Raw genomic sequence first — 22,599 nt, 5'->3', positions numbered from 1 at the left:
CACTCTCGCAAGCGAGCACGTGGGGGCCTCGTGCGTTGCACAGCACGGACCTCGTGCTCACTGCTGGGTGAACCCGGCACGGTCCCCGAAACAACTACAGCCGCTACTCGGCTTCCTTTCCTCACATGTCGCCGTCGTCGCCATTCGACACACGCACTCCCGCGTGTTACGACGCTCTCACTCCACACCATTACATTCACACCGGGAGACGCGGCTGCGTGCTCCCGCATGCCAACCGACATCTCCCTCACATACCGCTCTCTCACACACACGGTCTCCCTTGCATAAACCATACCACTCACACGTGGTGCTCCATTCACTCGCGGCCTTCCACTCACTCGTGCGGGGGAACTCACCCGCGGTGCCTCATCCACACTGGCCGTTTCATCCACACACACGGCCTCACTCACACACGGTGCCTCACCCACACACGCGGGGGAACTCACCCGCGGTGCCTCACTCACACACGCGGGGGCACTCAACCGCGGTGTTTCATCCATACTCCGTTCCTCACTCACACACGCGGGGGCACTCACCCGCGGTGCCTCATCCACACTGGCCGTTTCATCCACACACACGGCCTCACACACACGGTGCCTCACCCACACACGCGGGGGCACTCACCCGCGGTGCCCCATCCACACTCGGCGTGCTGGGAAGCACGTACTCCGGCACCATCGCCACCACACCACTCACACACGGGGTCGCTTCCACACACGGGGACGCACTCACACCTTGCACCACACACACAGGGACAACCACACTGGGGATTCGTGTCCCCACAAGGGTCTCCGGGGCCTCTATACCCCCCAAGCTCTCCGTGCACCCGTTCGCAGCACTCCTCCCCTCAACCTCGCAAAGCACGACCGAACTCACCTGGTCGTGACTCGCCTCAAGGGGGCAGACTCCCTCCCCTCGTTCCTGGAGGAGGCTATCCCGCTGCTCGCACCGGGTCTCCACCCAGTCCACCAGCTCACCCCCATTATCCTCCACTACCTCCGTGTGTGTGTGTGCGTCACTTACCCCGTCTTCATCGTGTAGTCTTCCCTCTATCGTTCCTATCTCCCGTGTCTCTGCCAACTCAGTCACCTCTTCACCCTTTACCTCCCTTGTCTCAACTATTATTATTTCCTTTGTCGTCACCTCGTGTCTCGTCTCACACGTTTTGGTCTCCCCATTTAATTTTTCCCTTTCGGTCATCGTCACGACCCTCGCCCAACACGCCCCCCAAATTATTTTTTCACCCGCCTCCACCGCGGGCCTGTCAGCCGTTGCACCCCCACCCAGCTCGTTCGCTCCCACACGTGGAGTCGCCATTTTTACCTCCCTGGTCACGGCCTTCATGCCCGCCTGCAGGCATCGGCCCATGTTCTCCGTCTCACCCCGCAGCTCTTTCATTTCCTCCTTCATGTTTGCTTCCATTCCGTTTATTTGCTTGTTCATTTCGTTTTTCATTTCATTTGTATTTGTATCCATCTTTTCGTTCATGTTCGCATTTATCTTCGCTGTCATTTCCGCATTCATCTTTTGTGCATTCGCATCCATCTTTTGTGTATTCGCATCCATACTTTGTGTATTCGCATCCATCCTTGCTGTCATTTCCGCATTCATTTGTGCCAGCATGGTAAATAGCTGGGCCATGTCGGGTGCGCTTGGGTGAGCCGTTTCGGCAGGGGTTGGGGAAGGGTTTTGGTGGAGAGGGGGAGGGGAGGTGTCATACACCGCGGCCGCTGCCGCACCCATTTCGGGCTCTGGGTTCAGTTGGGCGAGTTCGTTTCCCTGTACAACCAACATTTCCTGCACCGGGATTTCATCCTGAGCCATGGATTCTACACATTCTACATCCATTTCTAATACCCCCGGCTCCCGCTCGCCTTGAGACGCCATCTTGCTTCTCTTAAAGGGTTAATTTAACTCGCTCGTAATTTGGAGGGAATCGGGGGTCGCTCCTCTCACCCCTGGACCGATACCCGTGAATTTAATTGGAGACAGGAGAGCCCGTTTTCCCGTTCTCCAATACCAGTGCCGCGAGGAGGGCGATGGGTTTATATCGCACGACCTGACACCAGTGTTGCGGATTCGCGCCCGCCGGCGTGCGGACGGCCACGTAACTCGAATCGCGGCACGTCGCCCACCGGACGGACAATCCAGTCGTGACCCTCTCGGACTAACGCCGGGAACCAGTCACGGATGGACCTTTCGGTCTCACCACGATCGTGCCAATCGGCCCCCGCGTGGAATAGGGTTGCTCGCCAAATTCGACCTACCTAAGTACCCACACGGAGGGTAGACCGGGCGATCGCACCTCGCCGCAGGTCGACTTCGGACACGGGCCACTTTAAGCGACCCGTTCCGTACCATTGGGATAACCGAGCGGTGTTATTCGTCGGCCTCGACGGTTCGATTAATTATCGGGCGTTTTAGCCCACGACCAACCCTTTACGTGAAGCAAGATGGAGATTCAATGAAAGAAAAGATGAAGCGAAGCGGGAAAACAGTTCAACAATAAGCACATTTATTTCGCGATGAACGGAAAGCACACATATACAATTCCACCAAAAGCACATGTAAAAGAAGAAGACAATGCAATATTACACAAAAAGCAAATGCAACAATGCAGATCTAACCGACTACCGGGCACACGGCAACACTTATACAATTTTACTTCACAGACGGCGCCGACAACACATATTCCCAAAGCAAAAGAAAAGAGAACCACCCTCCAGGATGAGGGGGGTAGGCGGGCCTGGGGCCGAGACCGTGTCGGGCCTACCGTCTGATGATGAGACGCAGAGCGGCGGTGGCACCTCAACTCCGCGGGCCTCGCGGACAGTGTCTGGTAGGGGGTGGGAAGGGGGCCCCCTTTGTCGCACTATCTCAGCGCGGGGGGAAACAGGAGGGGGTTGCTGATGCTCGGGGGAAGGAGGATATCACCCTGTCTCGGGTCCCGCGGCGAGCGTCTCCTCCTCCACCTCGGTCGCGTTGCTGGCCTCTCCCTGTGCCGCTCCCGGCACCGACGCGAGCACCCCCTCGTCCGCCTTCGCCGCCGTCACCTCTCCACAGCTCCGTCCTCTTCACTCTGACTAGTACCACTTCTTTCCAGCTCCACCGACGACTCTCTTGAACTCCGCACACTCAACTCAACTTCCAACTGAACTGCCTTGACTGACGAACGCAGCCGTTTATATAAGCCCCGTGGCTTCGCTCTTTCACCCTTGACCCTCTGCCTCCGACCCTTCACCTCTCTTGCTGGCTCCCCATTGGCCCGAGGAAAAGTGGGCGTGAATGCTTTTTGATCCATGAATTTGCATATAGCGACCGCCCTCCAACGCCCTGGAGGCGGGGCCAAATCGCCCCTCGCTCACCGATTGGACGGAACAAAAGTGGGCGTGAGTCGTTTTTGATCCGTTTTCTGCGGAAAGTCTGTGATGTTTTTGAACACGCTGCTCGGTGCGCGCCCCGCACGAGTCCAGCATCGATGCCCACGAGTGGCGCGAGATGGTGTGGATGCGATGGTGGCGAGTTGTGACGGTAAAGGTCGTGGCGGTTGTGGTGAAGCGGCGTTGTGGTTGGTGGTTGTTGTTGTGAAGCGGCGTTGTGGTTGGTGGTTGTTGTTGTGAAGCGGCGTTGTGGTTGGTGGTTGTTGTTGTGAAGCGGCGTTGTGGTTGATGGTTGTTGTTGTGATGGCTGCGTTGTGGTTGGTGGTTGTTGTGTGATGGCTGTTGAGACGTGGTTGGTGGTGGTAATAATGGCGGCTGGTCCAAAATAAAGATAGTAAAAGAAAAACGGCTATCCTGAAGAGTCGCAGCCCGCATGAATGACATTTATTCCCTCTTGACAACGGGTTTGGGCCTAACTGCACATATACTTACCGAGATATCTCACCTAAGGGACCTGAATGGTGGTTTGTGAATTTCGTCAACCACAACAATATATATATATATATATATTAATATATATATATATATATATTAACATATATATCACTATATATATATATATATATATATATATATATATATATATATATATATATATAAATATATATATATATATCTATATATATATATATATATATATATATACATATTCATATACATATATGTATATATGTATGTATATGTATATATATATATATATATATATATATATATATATGTATATGTATATATATATATATATATATATATATATATATATATATATATGAGCCTGGTGTTGGCGCAGTGGTTAGGGCAGTGGCTTGGGATCCAAAAGGTCCTGAGTTCAAGCCCCGTTGGGCCACTGAATTAATACACCAGGGGGTTGACTCAGCCTGTCATCCTTCTGAGGTCAGCGAAATGAGTACCAGTGTACTGGGCCGGTATGTACCTCGGTTAAAATAGGTGTACCAGATCCCTGGGTCGCAAGAGGTGACCAGGGTTGCGTCAGGAAGGGCATCCGGTGTAAAACATGTGCCAAATCACTATGCGGATCATATGGATGATCCGCAGTGGCGACCCCTCACGGGAGAAGCCGAAAGAAGAAGAAGAGATATATATATATATATATATATATATATATATATATATATATATATATATATACATATATATATATATATATATATATACATATACATATATATATATATATATATATATATATATATATATATATATATATATATATATATATATATATATATATATATATATATATATATATGAAAGTTGACCGTGATGGGTGGGGAGGTTGTTTGAAGGTTTCTAGTGGGGAGAGGATTGATGCCTTAAAGTTGAGAGGGGGTAGGTGAGGACTTGGTTTTGGGAGGTGGATGTTGAGGACTTTGAGTTTGTGAGAGGGATGTGGGGGAGGTTGAGGGCTTGAAGTCAAATTTTGCATTCCGTGGAATCTCCAAGGGTCTCTGCAAGTTTGTCATATTGCTCATGTGAGCCGAGATTTTTGATTAAATAAAGTTACCAGATTGCTTGAAAGAAGTTCAAATGTTATATAAGGGTGGGGATTCCAACAAACGTAGCTTTGAGTGGGTAAGGGTACCAACCTGACTGCTGTTTATCTTTCATGATCTCTGCCAGATTGAAGTTCCTTGCCCTCAAGGCCACCTGTAAGACACATGAACATGCACGAGACAAAGTGTTAAAGGCATAGTTTGGAATTTTCTATGCACTAATGCCAAATACCTCACAGCATGGTTTGTGGAATTAACTACTCCCCACTTTTAACCTCACCCAGGGAACTCATCAGCACAGAGGTTTGGGTTTCTCACCTGGAAGGGTGTTTGTCCACTGGTGTTGTGTATGCCCACATCCGCACCACATGCAAGCAACAACTTGGCACAGGATTCCTGCGAAGTACATGATAAATCGGCGAGGGCGCAGGTGCACAGACTGTGCTGCAAGCATCTCAAAATGATCAGGCTGTGAAATCGTGCCAACAAATCAGAAACACCTTGTCATGTCAGTGTCAGATCATGGGAGAATCACAAGGGAAGTTGTGTTCCAATAAAAAATGTGTGAAATTGTCTGAAACGAACTCAAAGTACTGGATGAGCTACAAGGAGGGCACACACTATACTGGATGAGCTGTCTCTGACCTTTCCGTGTGCTGCAGCAACATGCAATGGTGAGTTTCCCGAAGCCGTGAGAGCTGCAGGGTTTGCTCCTAACTGAAGCAATTGTTCCAGGAGTTGCGGATAGCCAGCACGACAAGCCTGTTGGTGAAATTGTGTAATATCCATGCCAACTACACAAAACCATGAGGAACATGCACAATGTGTGAAACCACCAACTCACAATATACATTAACACAATCTACATAAACATACAACTTACATAAACACACAATCTACATAATCACACAACATACAAAAATACACACACAACATACATAAACACACAATATACATAAACACACATTATACATAAACACCTATCCCGAACCACAGTGTGGAGTAGTTTGGGTTCGGGTTAGAATCGGGGTTAAATTTTCAAGTGGTTGGGGTTCGGGTTAGAGTTGAGGTTAGATATCCAATACGGCACTTTCAAAGTGATATATTTCTAACCTAGATTGCTCGGCGAAGTAATGAACCCCTAGTAATGAAGTCAATCGGTGAGGTGTGGATATATCTCATGCCTCCCAGATAAGGATTGTATAATGAAATGGCAAAAAAAACTTTTCAAGAAGCCAAAAGTATTTGTTAGCATACGTTGGAGAAAGAGGTGTGGCTCTGCATACCAAAACATTCGCAGACCTTCCTGATCAACTCGTAGGAAAAGTTGATATGTTGCAGTGGATAATGAAAAAAACTCCCAACAATATGGGCCCCCTGTCAGGGCCGAAGTTTCATGGATGGGTGCGTTCTACCCAAACCTTCGTGCTTTTTCATACCGATTAGAAGGTCATATCTGGGGCTTGTCGATGCACAGGGTAAGTTTAAAATTATGATATTTAATATAAATAATGTTTTCATTGGGGGATGCGAGGAGTAGGGGGTGGGAGTGGGAGATATGTGGGCTGTAGGGGCTGTTATAAATATATATTTTTTGTTTGGTTCCGGGGCCACAAGAGAAACAAGTGGACGAACATCCAAAGTACACCACTCCCATGCTAAATAAATAAATAACATACCCACCAGCATGCGACATCGCTGGGGTGCCTTCGGTGCCCAGCGATGCTGCTGTGCAGCACATGGTAACGGAATTGGGAGGGAGCGGTAAATCAATGTACAAATCGTATCAAACAAGAGTATCAAGAGATTCGGGTCTAATCTAAGATATTGATGAGATGAGGAATAAAATAAATAAGTAATTAATAAATCGATAATAATTAAGGAATTAATCAATTAAATGATTAATCAAAAATATAAATATTATTTTTGCCATAGCTCATCTTCACTGTTGTCCCCAAATTTCAACTTCCTTGCTCAAAGGATGGCTGAGATATCACCCAGACAAACAATAAACAAATGGAGCAACAAGGAGAGGTACATTCAAAGTACTGTGCAGTACACTGCCCCCATTCCAAATAAATAAATAACAAATCCTCCAGCACGCGAAATTGCCGGGGCGCCTTCGGCACCCGGCGACGCCACCTTGCAACACATGGAGACAGAATTGGGAGGGAGCAGTGCCCAATAATTGATTAATTAATCGCATAATTAAAATAAATAAATAATAATTGTAAAGTAATTCATTTCTGAATCAACTGGTTGATAACATACCAAAACCACCACTGTTTCAGCCAAATCTGTAATAAAAAAACAACATTTTATTCTTTAAAATATATATATTTAATGAAAAAAAAAATGAAATTTTTTTTTGTAATTTTTTTCAATTAAAAATTTTAAAATTTCAATTTTTTTTCTTCTTTAAATGATCCAAAAATCACAGTCAGCATCACTGCCATACACAACAAAGCTGATGAGGAAGGTCCACTCAGCTACATTCTAATCACCTTACTGAAAGTTCATTAAATCCATCACCACAGCTGACGAGACGTCTTTTCTCTTCTCAAATGTCTCGATCCCTGATCAGCAGTTGGGATTCCATCTCAGTCACGAGAACAATGGAAATGCTGCTGCTTCTCAATGATGGATGGAGCCTCTGATACTGAAACAAGAGGTCAGAGGTGTTTCTCTCAACAGAAGAGGAGCATACAACACCATCTGGAACCCCACTCGACTCACCAAACTCTATTTCTGTGATATCCATCATCACATTCATGAATGACTCGCTGACTTCCTTCACGTACAGCTCTCAGCAGTATACCCTTTCATCTCTTCCGCCAGTGGAAGCTGAGGTGCTCTGAGCAGGCATTTTGGGCCCGGTTTTGTTTTAATAATTAATACAGGTTCGTGGAAGGGTGGAATGACGGGGCTGAAATGTATCAACAGATAAGTTGGGGTAAAGCGTAAATGGTGGAACAAACAGATGCACAATACGGCAAGGACAAGGAATGCAGATGATTGATGAGAACAGCTTCTCAGCAGTTATAGGAAAGATAACTCGCTTTCGTTCCCTTTTCTATAACTCACCAATCTGATGCCAAAGAAAATCATCTTGTCAATTTGGCAGATTGTTTCACATTATGTCATATAATACCCCTTAGCAGCAACAGACTGGCAGCTGCTGCATCCCCCTGAACAGATTTGGAAAGGATCAGGTGCTGGGCCTAAACGAGGGACATGCCACTAAATCCAAACAAGTCTCACATTGCCAACATGTCACTTTGGCAGGATTGTCTATTGAAACCACCAATCTACTTCCTTGATCAGCCAATGGAAGATGTTGAGTCCTTCAAATCTCTGGGCCTCATCAGCAGTCAGAACCTCCCTTGGGCAGACGGGGTATCATCCACCATGCCACATCTTTCTTTGGTAAATCTGAACTTTTCATGATCCGTATGGCCTTTTCCTATAGATTGATGGATAAATGCTGTCCCCTCTGGGCTTATGTTCCTGCTTCATTCTCGATGCTGTAGAATCCAAAGCTCAACATCATTGACATGTCCCACAAAGATGTAGATGCACAGGGCCTGTTGCTTTCCAACTGCAAATAGCTTGATGACCTCGCCATTATTAACCACCTCTATTCTGGTCAAACCAGACTTGGTGGTGCAATGGTTAGAATGACTGCTCTAAAGGCGCTGTCACACCTTGACGATTTAGCCAGTGTATGCCGACTTATGAAAAATTTGTCTAAAACGCTGGCACACGTCGAATACGTTATGGGTAAGTTTTGTATACGTTAAGAGCACGCTGAAAAACACTGCCATACATCGTAGTACGCTGGCTTTCATCGTTGTACTTTGCGGTTGTCCTCAAATTTTAGCATGCTTGAAATTTTACGACGTATGCCAGCGTATGACTCACACATTCCGCTACGCTGGCCATAAGTTGTAGGCACGTTATGCGATCGTTGACACGTCGACACACGTTACTTGTAAGTTACTCAGAAGTCGAAACACGTCGAGGTAATGATTAACGTACCCGAAACTTATTTATAACCTATGAGTAACGTGTTGTAGGCACGTTACATGATCGTTGACACACGTCGAGGCACGCTACTTGTAAGTTACTCATAAGTCAAAACACGTCGAGATAATGCTTAGTATACCCAAAACTTATTTCTAACCTATGAGTAACGTGCTTTGAACCTACGTATGTGTAACGTACCTCCAACGCATATTGACGTATGTAGACGTATTTGATTGACGTCTTCCGGATGACCACAGAACTTACTGAACGTGTTTCTAATTTACAGCTACCATATAATGGCGTATTGGCAGCGTTTAAAAAAAAAAGAAAACAACAATAACTTCCGATATTTCGTCACGTGCCGTTACGTCACGTCCGATTGCCTCTTCAGTTTGCTCATGTCTTATTCTTAGTTCCTCCTCTGTGAATATTTTCTGTTTGAGGATATTGTCACGTCGACGTCGAAACTTAAAAGCAAATGTCGGAATATATTTTAAAATTCGTGATAGACTAAAAAAAACATTAAAAACAACAACAAGAACAACAACAACTTCAGATATTTCGTCACGTGCCTTCATGGAGCCAAGGAGAAAAAAAGAAAATGTGCCTTGATGAAGAAAATAAGTTTCGGGTATGCTAAACATTACCTCGACGTGTTTCGACTTATGAATAACTTACAAGGAACTTGTGGCGACGTGTGTCAACGATCGCATATCAAGCCTACAACTTATTCCCAGCGTAGCGGAACGTGTGAGCCATACGGCGAGTACGTCGTAAAATTTTCAGCATGCTTGAAATTTCACGACGTACGAGACGTACCACGAAATATGACAACATACTTCATAGTTTTTGAGCGTGCTCTTAACGTATACACAACTTACCCATAACGTATTCGACGTGTGCCAGCTTGGTTCGGCAAATTTTTCATATGTCGGCATACGCTGGCTAAATCGTCAAGGTGTGACTGCGTGGTTGACACTTTCAATTTTCAGGCAGTTATGATTTAAATCGGCGTGTGGCAGGTTTTTAACGGCTACGCCACGAGTTCGTCGGCAATACGTGCAGCGCGCTATGCCTAAGTTAAACTATCGTTGGGCATAGGTTGTGAACGCCGACAACAGGCTAAGCATTCGTTGGTATAAGTTATCTATAAGACAACGAAACGTTCTGTGCCCATTACTAATATGTTATGCATACGACCAACACATTATGAATACGACCAAAACTTTAAAAAAAACATCAAAATTTCAGCGTACGCCAACGTTTTACATACATTTTTATACGTTGCCATTGCTGGCTAAATCGTCAAGGTGTGACAGCACCTTTAGTCTGGGAGGACAGTGGTTCCAACCTTGGCCGACTCATACCAACAATTTTCACTCACTTGGAACTTACTTCCAGGGAGTGTATAGGATGGCGCAACATCCATCTGTCCGTCCACAAACGCTTGCAAATTCTCTCAAGCTATGCACATGTTTTTGAAAAAAACTAGACCACAATCTTCACCATCTGGAATGTACCAAAGTTTGTTAATGCTACATGAAAAAAAAATCTGGGTCTGAGGAGGTATACTGGGGGTTGCCACTCAAAATAGGTATCTTGAGAAAAATTCCAGGGGCATAGAAAAGGCCCCTTTATATGAGATGTGCCAAGTGACAAACAATAGAAAAGAAGGGACATTCCGTGGCTTGTAGAAAATGCCAAACATTAGAAAAGAAGGGACATTCCGTGGCTTGTAGAAAATGCCAAACGATAGACAAGAAGGGACATTCCGTGACTTGTAGAAAATGCCAAATAATAGAAAAGAAGGGACATTCCGTGACTTGTAGAAAATGCTAAACGATAGAAAAGAAGAGATATTCCGTGACTTGTAGAAAATGCCAAATGATAGAAAAGAAGGGACATTCCTTGACTTGTAGAAAATGCTAAACAATAGAAAAGAAGGGACATTCCATGACTTGTAGAAAATGCCAAACGATAGACAAGAAGGGACATTCCGTGACTTGTAGAAAATGCCAAACGATACAAAAGAAGACATTCCGTGACTCGTAGAAAATGCCAAACAATAGAAAAGAAGGGACATTCAACAGCTTGTAGAAAATACCAAACAATAGAAAAGAAGGGACATTCCGTGGCTTGTAGAAAATGTCATACAATAGAAAATAAGGGACATTCGGTGACTTGCAGAAAATGCCAAACAATAGAAAAGAAGGGACATTCTGTGGCTTGTAGAAAATTGCCAAACGATAGAAGAGAAGGGACATTCAACAGCTTGTAGAAAATGCCAAAGAACAGAAAAGAAGGGACATTCCATGGCTTGTAGAAAATGCCAAACAATAGAAAAGAAGGGACATTCACCAGCTTGAAGAAAATTGCCAAACGATAGAAGAGAAGGGACATTCAACAGCTTGTAGAAAATGCCAAACGATACAAAAGAAGGGACATTCCATGGCATGCAGAAAATGTCAAACAAGAGAAAAGAAGGGACAATTCGTGGCTTGTAGAAAATGCCAAACGATAGACAAGAAGGGACATTCCTGACTTGTAGAAAATGCCAAACAATAGAAAAGAAGGGACATTCCTTGACTTGGAGAAAATGCCAAACAATAGAAAAGAAGGGACATTCCATGACTTGTAGAAAATGCCAAACGATAGACAAGAAGGGACATTCCGTGACTTACAGAAAATGCCAAATAATAGAAAAGAAGGGATATTCCTTGACTTGTCGAAAATGCCAAACAATAGAAAAGAAGGGACATTCCGTGACTTGTAGAAAATGCCAAATGATAGAAAAGAAGGGACATTCCGGGGCTTGTAGAAAATGTCAAATAACAGAAAAGAAGGGACATTACGTGACTTCTATGAAATGCCAAACGAAAGAAAAGAAGGGACATTCCGTGGCTTGTAAAAAATGCCAAACGATACAAAAGAAGATATTCCGTGACTCGTAGAAAATTCCAAACAATAGAAAAGAAGGGACATTCAACAGCTTGTCGAAAATGTCAAACAATAGACAAGAAGAGACATTCCGTGGCTTGTAGAAAATGTCATACAATAGAAAATAAGGGACATTCGGTGACTTGTAGAAAATGCCAAACAAGAGAAAAGAAGGGACATTCTGTGGCTTGGAGAAAATGCCAAACGATAGAAAAGAAGGGACATTCAACAGCTTGTAGAAAATTGCCAAACGATAGAAGAGAAGGGGCATTCAACAGCTTGTAGAAAATGCCAAACAACAGAAAAGAAGGGACATTCCATGGCTTGTAGAAAATGCCAAATAATAGAAAAGAAGGGACATTCCGTGACTTGTAGAAAATGCCAAACGATAGAAAAGAAGAGATATTCCGTGACTTGTAGAAAATGCCAACAATAGAAAAGAAGGGACATTCTGTGCCTTGGAGAAAATGCCAAACGATAGAAAAGAAGGGACATTCAACAGCTTGCAGAAAATGCCAAACAATAGAAAAGAAGGTACATTCAACAGCTTGTAGAAAATGCCATACAAGAGAAAAGAAGGGACATTCTGTGGCTTGGAGAAAATGCCAAACGATAGAAAAGAAGGGACATTCAACAGCTTGTAGAAAATTGCCAAACGATAGAAGAGAAGGGACATTCAACAGCTTGTAGAAAATGCCAAACAACAGAAAAGAAGGGACATTCTGTGGCTTGGAGAAAATGCCAAACAATAGAAAAGAAGGGACATTCTGTGACTTGTAGAAAATGCCAAACGATAGAAAAGAAGAGATATTCCGTGACTTGTAGAAAATGCTAAACAATAGAAAAGAAGGGACATTCTGTGGCTTGGAGAAAATGTCAAACGATAGAAAATAAGGGACATTCAACAGCTTGTAGAAAATTGCCAAACAATAGAAAAGAAGGGACATTCCGTGGCTTGTAAAAAATGTCAAACAATAGAAAAGAAGGGATATTCCGTGGCTTGGAGAAAATGCCAAACAATAGAAAAGAAGGGACATTCCATGACTTGTAGAAAATGCCAAACAATAGAAAAGAAGGGACATGATGTGGCTTGGAGAAAATGCCAAACAATAGAAAAGAAGGGACATTCTGTGGCTTGGAGAAAATGCCAAACGATAGAAAAGAAGGGACATTCACCAGCTTGTAGAAAATTGCCAAACGATAGAAAAGAAGGGACATTCCTTGGCTTGTAGGAAATGCCAAACAATAGAAAAGAAGGGACATTCCGTGGCTTGTAAAAAATGCGAAACAACAGAAAAGAAGGGACATTCCGTGGCTTGTTGAAAATGTCAAATAATAGAAAAGAAGGGACATTCCATGACTTGTAGAAAATGCCAAACGATAGAAAAGAAGAGATATTCCATGACTTGTAGAAAATGCCAACAATAGAAAAGAAAGGACATTCTGTGGCTTGGAGAAAATGCCAAACGATAGAAAAGAAGGGACATTCAACAGCTTGCAGAAAATGCCAAACAATAGAAAAGAAGGTACATTCAACAGCTTGTAGAAAATGTCATACAATAGAAAATAAGGGACTTTCCGTGACTTGTAGAAAATGCCAAACAAGAGAAAAGAAGGGACATTCTGTGGCTTGGAGAAATGCCTAACGATAGAAAAGAAGGGACATTCAACAGCTTCTAGAAAATTGCCAAACGATAGAAGAGAAGGGACATTCAACAGCTTCTAGAAAATGCCAAACAACAGAAAAGAAGGGACATTCTGTGGCTTGGAGAAAATGCCAAACAATAGAAAAGAAGGGACATTCCGTGACTTGTAGAAAATGCCAAACTATAGAGAAGAAGGGACATTCTGTGGCTGAGAGAAAATGCCAAACAATAGAAAAGAAGGGACATTCCGTGGCTTGTAAAAAATGTCAAACAATAGAAAAGAAGGGACATTCTGTGGCTTGGAGAAAATGCCAAACAATAGAAAAGAAGGGACATTCCGTGGCTTGTAGAAAATGCCAAACAAAAGAAAAGAAGGTACATTCAAAAGCTTGTAGAAAATGTCAAACGATAGACAAGAAGGGACATTCCGTGGCTTGGAGAAAATGTCAAACAATAGAAAAGAAGGGACATTCTGTGGCTTGTAAAAAATGGCAAACGATAGAAAAGAAGGGACATTCTGTGGTTTGTTGAAAATGCTAAACAATAGAAAAGAAGGCACATTCCGTTGCTTGCAGAAAATGTCAAACAATAGAAAAGAAGGGACATTCCGTGGCTTGTAAAAAATGGCAAACAATAGAAAAGAAGGGACATTCAACAGCTTGTAGAATATGCCAAACAAAAGAAAAGAAGGTACATTCAACAGCTTGTAGAAAATGTCAAACGATAGACAAGAAGGGACATTCCGTGGCTTGGAGAAAATGTCAAACAATAGAAAAGAAGGGACATTCTGTGGTTTGTTGAAAATGCTAAACAATAGAAAAGAAGGCACATTCCGTTGCTTGCAGAAAATGTCAAACAATAGAAAAGAAGGGACATTCCGTGGCTTGTAAAAAATGGCAAACAATAGAAAAGAAGGGACATTCAACAGCTTGTAGAATATGCCAAACAAAAGAAAAGAAGGTACATTCAACAGCTTGTAGAAAATGTCAAACGATAGACAAGAAGGGACATTCCATGGCTTGTAGAAAATGTCAAACAATCGAAAAGAAGGGATATTCCATGGCTTATAAAAAATGTCAAACAATAGAAAAGAAGGGACATTCCGTGGTTTGTAAAAAATGTCAAACAATAGAAAAGAAGGGACATTCCATGGCTTGTAGAAAATGCCAGACGATAGAAAAGAAGACGCATTCAAAAAAATCAGGTCTGCATGCTGTCCTGCCCTTGTAATCTTCGGAGGAACCAAGTAATGCTCTGGAGAAGTTCATATAAAGGGGCACCAATTTTTTTAACAAATTTATCACACCCATGCACATTATCTTATGTATTTTCGTTTTCAAGATTCACAAAAAAAACTTGACGTAATAACGGGTTTTAACCTATAAATGAAGGGCGCCTCTTTCAATGAACTTTTCTCGAGCATTACCTGGTTCTTCCGAAGATTACAAGGGTAGTACAGCATGCACATGTATTTTTTGAATGTGCGTTATGTTTTTTATCGTCTGCCATTTTCCACAAGCCATGGAATGTCCCTTCTTTTCTATAGTTTGACATTTTCTACAAGCTGTTGCTTGTCCCTTCTTTTCTCTTGTTTGGCATTTTCTACAAGCCACGGAATGTCCCTTCTTTTCAATAGTTTGTTCCTTAGCACACCCAATATAAAAGGGGCCTTTCTATGCCCCTGGCATTTTTCTCTAGAATGTCCCTTCTTTTCTATAGTTTGCCACATGGCACGTTCCATATATAGGGGTCTTTTCTATGTCCCTGGCATTTTTGCAAGAATCCTCTTCAAATTTCAAGTTAATCAGATGAAAATTGACAATTTCAGAAGTTTGGCCTATATTGACCTCAAAAGTAATGGGTGGTTGAATTTATTGAGCTGATATGCATATTCTGTTCAAATTTCAAGTTAATCAGATGAAAATTGACAATTTCAGAAGTTTGCCCTATGTTGACCTCAAAAGTAATTGGTGGTTGAATTTATTGAGCTGATATGGATATTCTGTTCAGATTTCAGGTCAATCGGATGAAAATTGACAATTTTAGAAATTTAGCCCGTGTTGACCTCTTAGCCCATGTTCACCGTTTGGCTTATGTCGACCTCAAAAATTGTTGGTGGTTGAATTTAGTAACCCAATATGCAAATCCTGTTCAAATTTCAAGTCAATCGGATGAAAATTGAGGATTTCAGAAATGTGGCCTACGTTGACCTTTTGGCCAATGTTGACCTTAAAAATAGTTAGTGGTTGAATTCAGTGACCTGATATGAAAATCCTGCTCAAATTTCTCAATCAGATGAAAATTGCGAATTTTAGAAAATTGACCTCTGTTGACCTTTGGCCAATGTTGACCTCAAAAGAATGACCGCGATATCACATGGTCATGTAACATGTGGTAAAGTTTCAATTTCCTCTGCAGAATGATTTTCGATCTCAACAAAATGCAGACATGTACGACATACGGCATACATACGTACAATACCGATCGCTTAACCCTGCTTTTCGCTTCGTGAGCACAGGTTAACGAGTACGTACAATTAGGGTAATGAGTATGTACAATTGTAGATGACTTATTTGATGCACAAATAAATTGATCTCCCAATGCATATCGATAAATGATAGTGTTGCCCTCCAGTGGGAACCAAGCAGAATTGCATGATCTTTCTTCCTGGATGATGTGTGGATAGTTGAATCTGAGCAAAAAATAGGAAAAAAAAATTAATACATAACTAAAAATAGCATAATAAACTAATGAGCAGGTTCAACTGACAACCAGGTGGAAATATGACAATTCTTAATAACCAATGAAAACCTCTGGTGCTGCTGCTTCTGCTTCATATTGTTGTTGTTGTTGTTCTTCTTCTTCTTCTTTGGTTGTTGTTTCTGCGTTTCATACATTTTTGGGATCCTTTGAGACTGTCTATAAAAACGAGTGTTGTGTTCAGAGCATCCAATTAAGCTTCTTGCCTGAAAGCTTTCTGAGAAAGACTAAAGTGTTGTCCACCGCTCCGTCCCACTTCCATATCTAGGTGATGCATGACGTCATCGCTGGGCACCAAAGGAAGGGAGTACTCAGTTTTGACTCCGTTTTCTTGTTTGTTTGTCCAGGCGATATCTCAGCCATCCTTTGAACTAGGAAGCTGAAATTTGGGGACAAAAATGAAGATGTGCTTTGGCAAAAAGTTTATTTTTTTATTTTTTGATTACTCAATTAATTGATGAATTACTTAATTATTATCGATTTATTAATTACTTATTTATTTTATTTCTCATCCTGGCAATATCTCAGGAATATTTTGACCTCGGAAGCAGATATTTATTCATGACAGTGACCAAGTGATTTGGCTCCAAAGAGTATTTTTGATTTACTGATTGATCAATTAATCAATTAATTATTTTCTTTCTTGCTTATCCAAGCAATATGTCAGCCATCCTTTGAGCTGGGAAGCTAAAATTTGGAGACAAAAGTGAAGATGTGCTTTGGCCACAATGTTATATTTTAATTTTTTAATTAATCAATTAATTGATTAATGACATATTATCGATTTATTAATTAATAATTTATTTTGTTTCTCATCTTGGCAATATCTCAGGCATATTATGAGCTCGGAAGCCGATATTTGGATATGATAGTGACCAAGTGATTTGGCTATAAAGGGTATTTTTTGATTAATCAATTCATTGATTTATTATTCATTTTTCGATAAATTACTTAGTTTTCAAAAAGTTACAGGTTCAGATGAAACAGTGGTGGTTTAAGAATGCTATTGGGCAATTGATTGAGAAATTAATTATTTTACCATTGTTATTTATTTATTTTAATTCTGCAATTAATCAATCAATCAATCAATTAGTGTACACCGCTTCCTCCAAATTCCGACTCCATGTGCTGCAAGGCGGCATCGCCGGGATCGCCGGGAGGCGGCAAGCGTTGTCGCACGCTGGAGGATTGTTATTTATTTATTTAGCATGGGGACGGTGTACTTTGACTGTACTGCTACTTGTCTTTTTTATTCGTTTTATGTCACAAAGTTTGTAAATATCTCAAGAAAAGTAATGAAATACCATAATGCCATCAAGAAATCCATCTGCTGATCCAAGCCAGGACTTATATTTTACCAGGTGAGTCTCTTGCCAGCCATAACTATCGGTGCAACCCACGACGGCACCGGCACGCATTAGGGCACGGCAGCATGCGATGTCCCCACCCCCCGCCACAGCATGGTACAGTGGGGTCAGACCCCGCACATCATGCCAACCGGGGCACGAACCCAATTTCAGCAGAGCCTGGAAAACAATGGGGAGTGAGAGGATCAAATGTTAATGGAGTGACGTCAGAGGAAGAAAGGTCAGAACATGCAATGAAATCAGAGCAAGAATGTTTTTAGAGATGAGTGAGATGTAGAGGTTGGAGGATGTGCCGAAGAACCACTCACATTTCTCAAATGTACATCACGTGATGGATAAACATCTTAGCTACCTCGCCATGTCCAGGTTGTACCCCAATGGGACACTGACATGAAAGAGCTGACAATAAGGTATTCCTCTGCAAAGTGCAAAAACTTATTTCTACCCCTTTAAATTATGTCATAACATAATCATGCGTCATCAAATGTATGAAATTTGGGAATGGTTAACAGCTTGATAAAAATTTGACAAAGGAAAGATCCGAAACATATCATCCCAGATACATGAGAGAACCCCGATGCCTGCATGGCTACTTACATCGCTAAGCCGGGGAGTTTCTTTGCCCACTCACTTTTATGATATGGAGGTGAAAAGCCTCAAAATCAGTGGAACCTCCAAAAAGGAAGGTGGTGGAGCTTGGACATAATGCAGCGCAATGACATTAGGAGACATCAATGTACTTTTACATCTAAGATATAAGCTCTTTCTAATGACTGACTGACATTAAAGATCGGTACCTTTCGGGTGATGTAGAAAGCTAAAATTTTGCGTGCCAACGGACATCGAAGCCGATACACCGGGAAAGTTCACAGAATCGTCGGACAACATTTGTGAATTAAAATATAAATAAATGAAAAAAATGCAGGTGAGCGACCCGAGACAATGGGGAAGTACGATAATTCTGTGTGCCGATGGACATCGAAGCCGATACACCAGGAAAAAAAAAATCACAAAACCATCAGAAAGCATCTGTAAATGAAAATATAAATAAATTATGAAAATAAAAATAAATGAAAAATCAAATGCAGGTGAGTGACTAGAGACAATGGGGAAGCACGATTCGTATGCTTACGCACCCCGCTAATTCATTATAAAGACACTCGTAAACATTGTCAAAACCAGCGGAGTACATGAAATGTGAAACTGCAATCCCTGCATCATCACCGAAGTGCTCAGATGTGAACAAATCGACAAAATGGTTCACAACAGGATCGAGTGCAGCATGGTGCCGTTAACTTGTGACCATGTAAAAGGGACATTAGCGAGTGGGAATCCAAAACGGACCTGTTAGCACTCAGGGAGGGCCTGGCTTGACTTGCGGATGAAAACACACCACTTATTGTGGGTACACAATTATATGTGCTCATTCGAAAATTTGTGGTCAAACTGAAGCAAAGATACCGATTGTTCTAATGTCTGGGTGACCATGGTGATGTTACCGTAACCGCAGATTTCCTTTGGGCTTGCGCTGCCCGGTGCAGGGCAGTCGCCCCTTCCAAACTGAACAGGTCTTGCAGCGCGCCGGCACGGACGAGGATACGGATTATCAAGCCGGCAGCATCCAGTAGCTGTGCCGCGACGGTCAGTGGTGTTTCTGGGTGAAAACAAACAGTTGTACAATCATCATCGTGTACAAAACACTGGAGTGCGATACCGATACCTCCACTGCACATATGGGAAACATTGATTGCAGCGTCTTTTGCTCCGATGAAGAGTTCACGCCGAAACGTCAGCTTCTCCTTTCTTCCCATGGCAGTCAGCACATCCCGATGGATATTCTGTTGATTTCACCAATCGTTCTGCCTGTCCACCGTTGCAGATCTACAATAGGCCTTCACCAGCAACCCTTTTTCCTCATTGACAACAAATCCGAGCAGGCAGATTTGAGGCCTCCTTTGTTTTGTTCCCCATCTTCTCTGGTCGAGCTCCCTCTGCTCTCAACCCTTACTCTCTCCAGCTGCATGAAGACCCACATGTTCTTCCAATAACCCCCTCCTGGTTCAACTCACAGAATTCAGGCTTACTGCACAGTGCGCACATCATCTCTTTCATTTGTTTGTTTGTTTTTTTGTCCCGCTTGTGGATCTGCTTTCCAGAGATGGTTCCATTGCACAAATTTGGCCAATCTCTCCATCCAGATCATCTCTGAAGTTCCTGACTCTTACACAGGATGATGTTTTTTTCAGCTCCATTACTCATTGGAAGTTGTTAATGTAGATTAACAAGTAATGTGAGGAGTTTGTTGAGGAACGAACCTCCATCTTTTGTGTCCCAAAAGTTGGGATCAAGCCCGGTTTGTAGAACCTGGGCAACTCCAGCAGCTTCACCGCGGCGTACGTGTTCCATGAGGGACTTTCGCAAGACCTGCACCAAGAAAAGGTTGTGAAGTAAAAACTACAGTCAGAAACTTGGAGCCTTAACACAAACAGATAACCTGTCACGCTCTTCTTGAATCCCGACACACGGTACACCTGGTGGACTTTAATCGGATCCTCATTGACCTTTTGTTGGTTGTATTGTCGTTTCCTTATCATTTATTATTAAAAGCATTTGGTTTTCATTGCTGTTGTCACGTTCTGGCTTATTTTCTTTTGTCTCTTTCAGCAGACTTTACTTACTTAGCACTATGGACTGCAGTTCATCACCCACAATGAGTGGTCCCGAAGTATTGAGGATTCCTCCAAGGTTCAACAAGAAAGAAAAGCAAAAGCATGAATCACGAGCATGAATAAGCAAGTTTTGTGAACAGTCGCCATTCCTGTTTAACCATTTAATTATCCTCCTGTGTTTGTTGTTATGTTTTTATTTGACTAGCCTGAAGATCATCACCTGGATAGGTGTGCTTCTATCAAGGACGGTCACAAACTGGTCATCAAGTTATTGTTTCAGCGCCAAGATAACTGCCTCCACTGAATGTTACCTCTTTCTGCATCCCCCTCGCTCCAGCCCATCAAAGCTCCCCCTCATCCCACCCCCTCTCTCAGATTGTCCCCTCATCCCACAATCTCCCATCTTCCCCTCCCAATCATGCACACGTCCAACCTCTCCAGCATCAGACCTCATACTTCAACCCCCCCACCCCCTTCAAACTGTCCTGCATCCATCCAACGCCTCCTACCTGTCCCTCACGGTGTGGACATCAAGCATCCGAGGTCTCCACTCCAACCTGACAGATCTCTCAATTCCGGCTACTGCTGACAGCCCGGATATCATCTGTTTAACAGAATGCTTCCTCCCACAGGGCGTCCCTGACTCCTTCATATAGTGCATCTCCCCGGCTATTGTCTCCTCCAAATTGAGAGGTCTGAACCACGCCACAGCGGCAGAGTTGCACTGTATATCAATAACTCGATTTCTCACAATCTGTGTACTCATCTTGTACCTCCGAACACTTGGAAGAATTTCCACTTCAACCTTTGGCCGCAATTTCCACTTCTCTCCAAACTCTTGCTCAGGTGTGTGTTGTACCTGCCTCCGAACAGTGATGGTCCATCTCTCTCTCTCTCTCTCTCTCTCTCTCTCTCTCTCTCTCTCTCTCTCTCTCTCTCTCTCTCTCTCTCTCTCTCTCTCTCTCTCTCTCTCTCTCTCTCTCTCTCTCTCTCTGACAACATGGACAAACTTTCAACCACTCATTCAACTCTCTCTTTCTCATATATGGTAATTTCAATTATCACCATGAAACTTGGTTGGGTGTTGTTGGTCCTCCTCTCACCAGCCATGGCACTTCTGCAAAGGACTTCTGTGACTCCATGGGACTGACTCAATCTGTGACCTTTCCAACAGATTTTTCCCAATGGCAAATCCTCCCTTCTGGACTTGGTGATGACCAACTTTCCCACAAATGTCTCCTGCTCTTCCTCTGCTCTAATTGGTTCATCTGATCATATGCTTGTGAAAGTCAACATCACTCTGGCTGGTCTCAGAGCTGCCTCGATGCCGGCTAGTCCGGCATTTCACTCAAGCAAATTGGAACAGATTGCAAGCAGCCATCTCTCTTTAGGACTAGTCTTCCATATCTACTGCCACTGATGTTAACTCAGCATGTAAATTCTTCCACAGAAAATATATATATATATATATATATATATATATATATATATATATATATATATATATATATATATATATATATATATATATATATATATATATATATATATCTCTCTCTCTCTCTCTCTCTCTCTCTCTCTCTCTCTCTCTCTCTCTCTCTCTCCCTCTCTCTCTCTCTCTCTCTCTCTCTCTTTCTTTTTTTCTCTTTTTCTTTCTCTTTCTCTCTCTCTCTCTCTCTCTCTCTCTCTCTCTCTCTCTCTCTCTCTCTCTCTCTCTCTCTCTCTCTCTCTCTGTCATGCACAGATTCATCCCATCTCATCTTCAATTTTACTACCCCTTTTTTTATATCTACAATGTCAAGGCTCATATAAGAGCAAACACACAGAACGTATAACAAGGCGAGCAGCAGACAGGAGGGGTAGGAGAAGGAAGCACAAAACAGTGCAGAACAGAGACATTAGATCTGTGGAAGGGAGAGGGATGGGGCGAGGTACACGCAGGTGGTGTACCTTCTGCCCACCCATGGTACACCAAGTCCTGTAGTGAGGCAGTTTCTCTGAAACAACGTGCCTTCTCTTCTGAGAAAGCAAACTCGACCGAAGGCAATCTCAGTGCATTCCAAATAGCCGACAAGTGTGTGTCCATGCTCAGGAGAGTCAGGAAACAACATCTGTCGAACCTCAACAATGAACTTTCAAACTTGTCTCCCTCGTCTGAAAACCTGGTGATGCCTTGATAAGTCTCTGGAGTGTGTTTCCCTTCCATCCTTCCCCTCTTCAAATGGCACCAAAGCCAACTCCGC

General features: G+C 43.0%; 1 protein-coding gene across 2 annotated transcripts in view; it reads right to left on the bottom strand.

Moving 5' to 3' along the window:
- LOC147025618 (SH3 and multiple ankyrin repeat domains protein 1-like) overlaps positions 1-22,599 on the bottom strand; it is a 76,254-nt gene that overhangs the window by 33,132 nt on the left and 20,523 nt on the right. The window contains exons 3-8 of one of the 2 annotated variants that reach the window (XM_085886770.1): positions 20,003-20,111; positions 19,187-19,341; positions 17,679-17,846; positions 5,597-5,713; positions 5,270-5,347; positions 5,045-5,105 (exon numbers count right to left, since the gene is read on the bottom strand). In XM_085886770.1, the coding sequence (XP_085742896.1) occupies positions 5,045-5,105; positions 5,270-5,347; positions 5,597-5,713; positions 17,679-17,846; positions 19,187-19,341; positions 20,003-20,111 (688 nt within the window). The remainder of the gene's footprint in view (positions 1-5,044; positions 5,106-5,269; positions 5,348-5,596; positions 5,714-17,678; positions 17,847-19,186; positions 19,342-20,002; positions 20,112-22,599) is intronic. The other variant, XM_085886771.1, reaches the window with a different exon arrangement.

Source organism: Eptatretus burgeri, chromosome 6, assembly GCF_056783735.1.
Source record: "Eptatretus burgeri isolate ZD-2024b chromosome 6, Ebu_testis_v1, whole genome shotgun sequence".
In the NCBI taxonomy this organism is placed as follows: domain Eukaryota; kingdom Metazoa; phylum Chordata; class Myxini; order Myxiniformes; family Myxinidae; genus Eptatretus; species Eptatretus burgeri.
The sequence above is the reverse complement of the archived record's forward strand: the minus strand, read 5'-3'. Positions and strand labels throughout refer to the sequence as shown.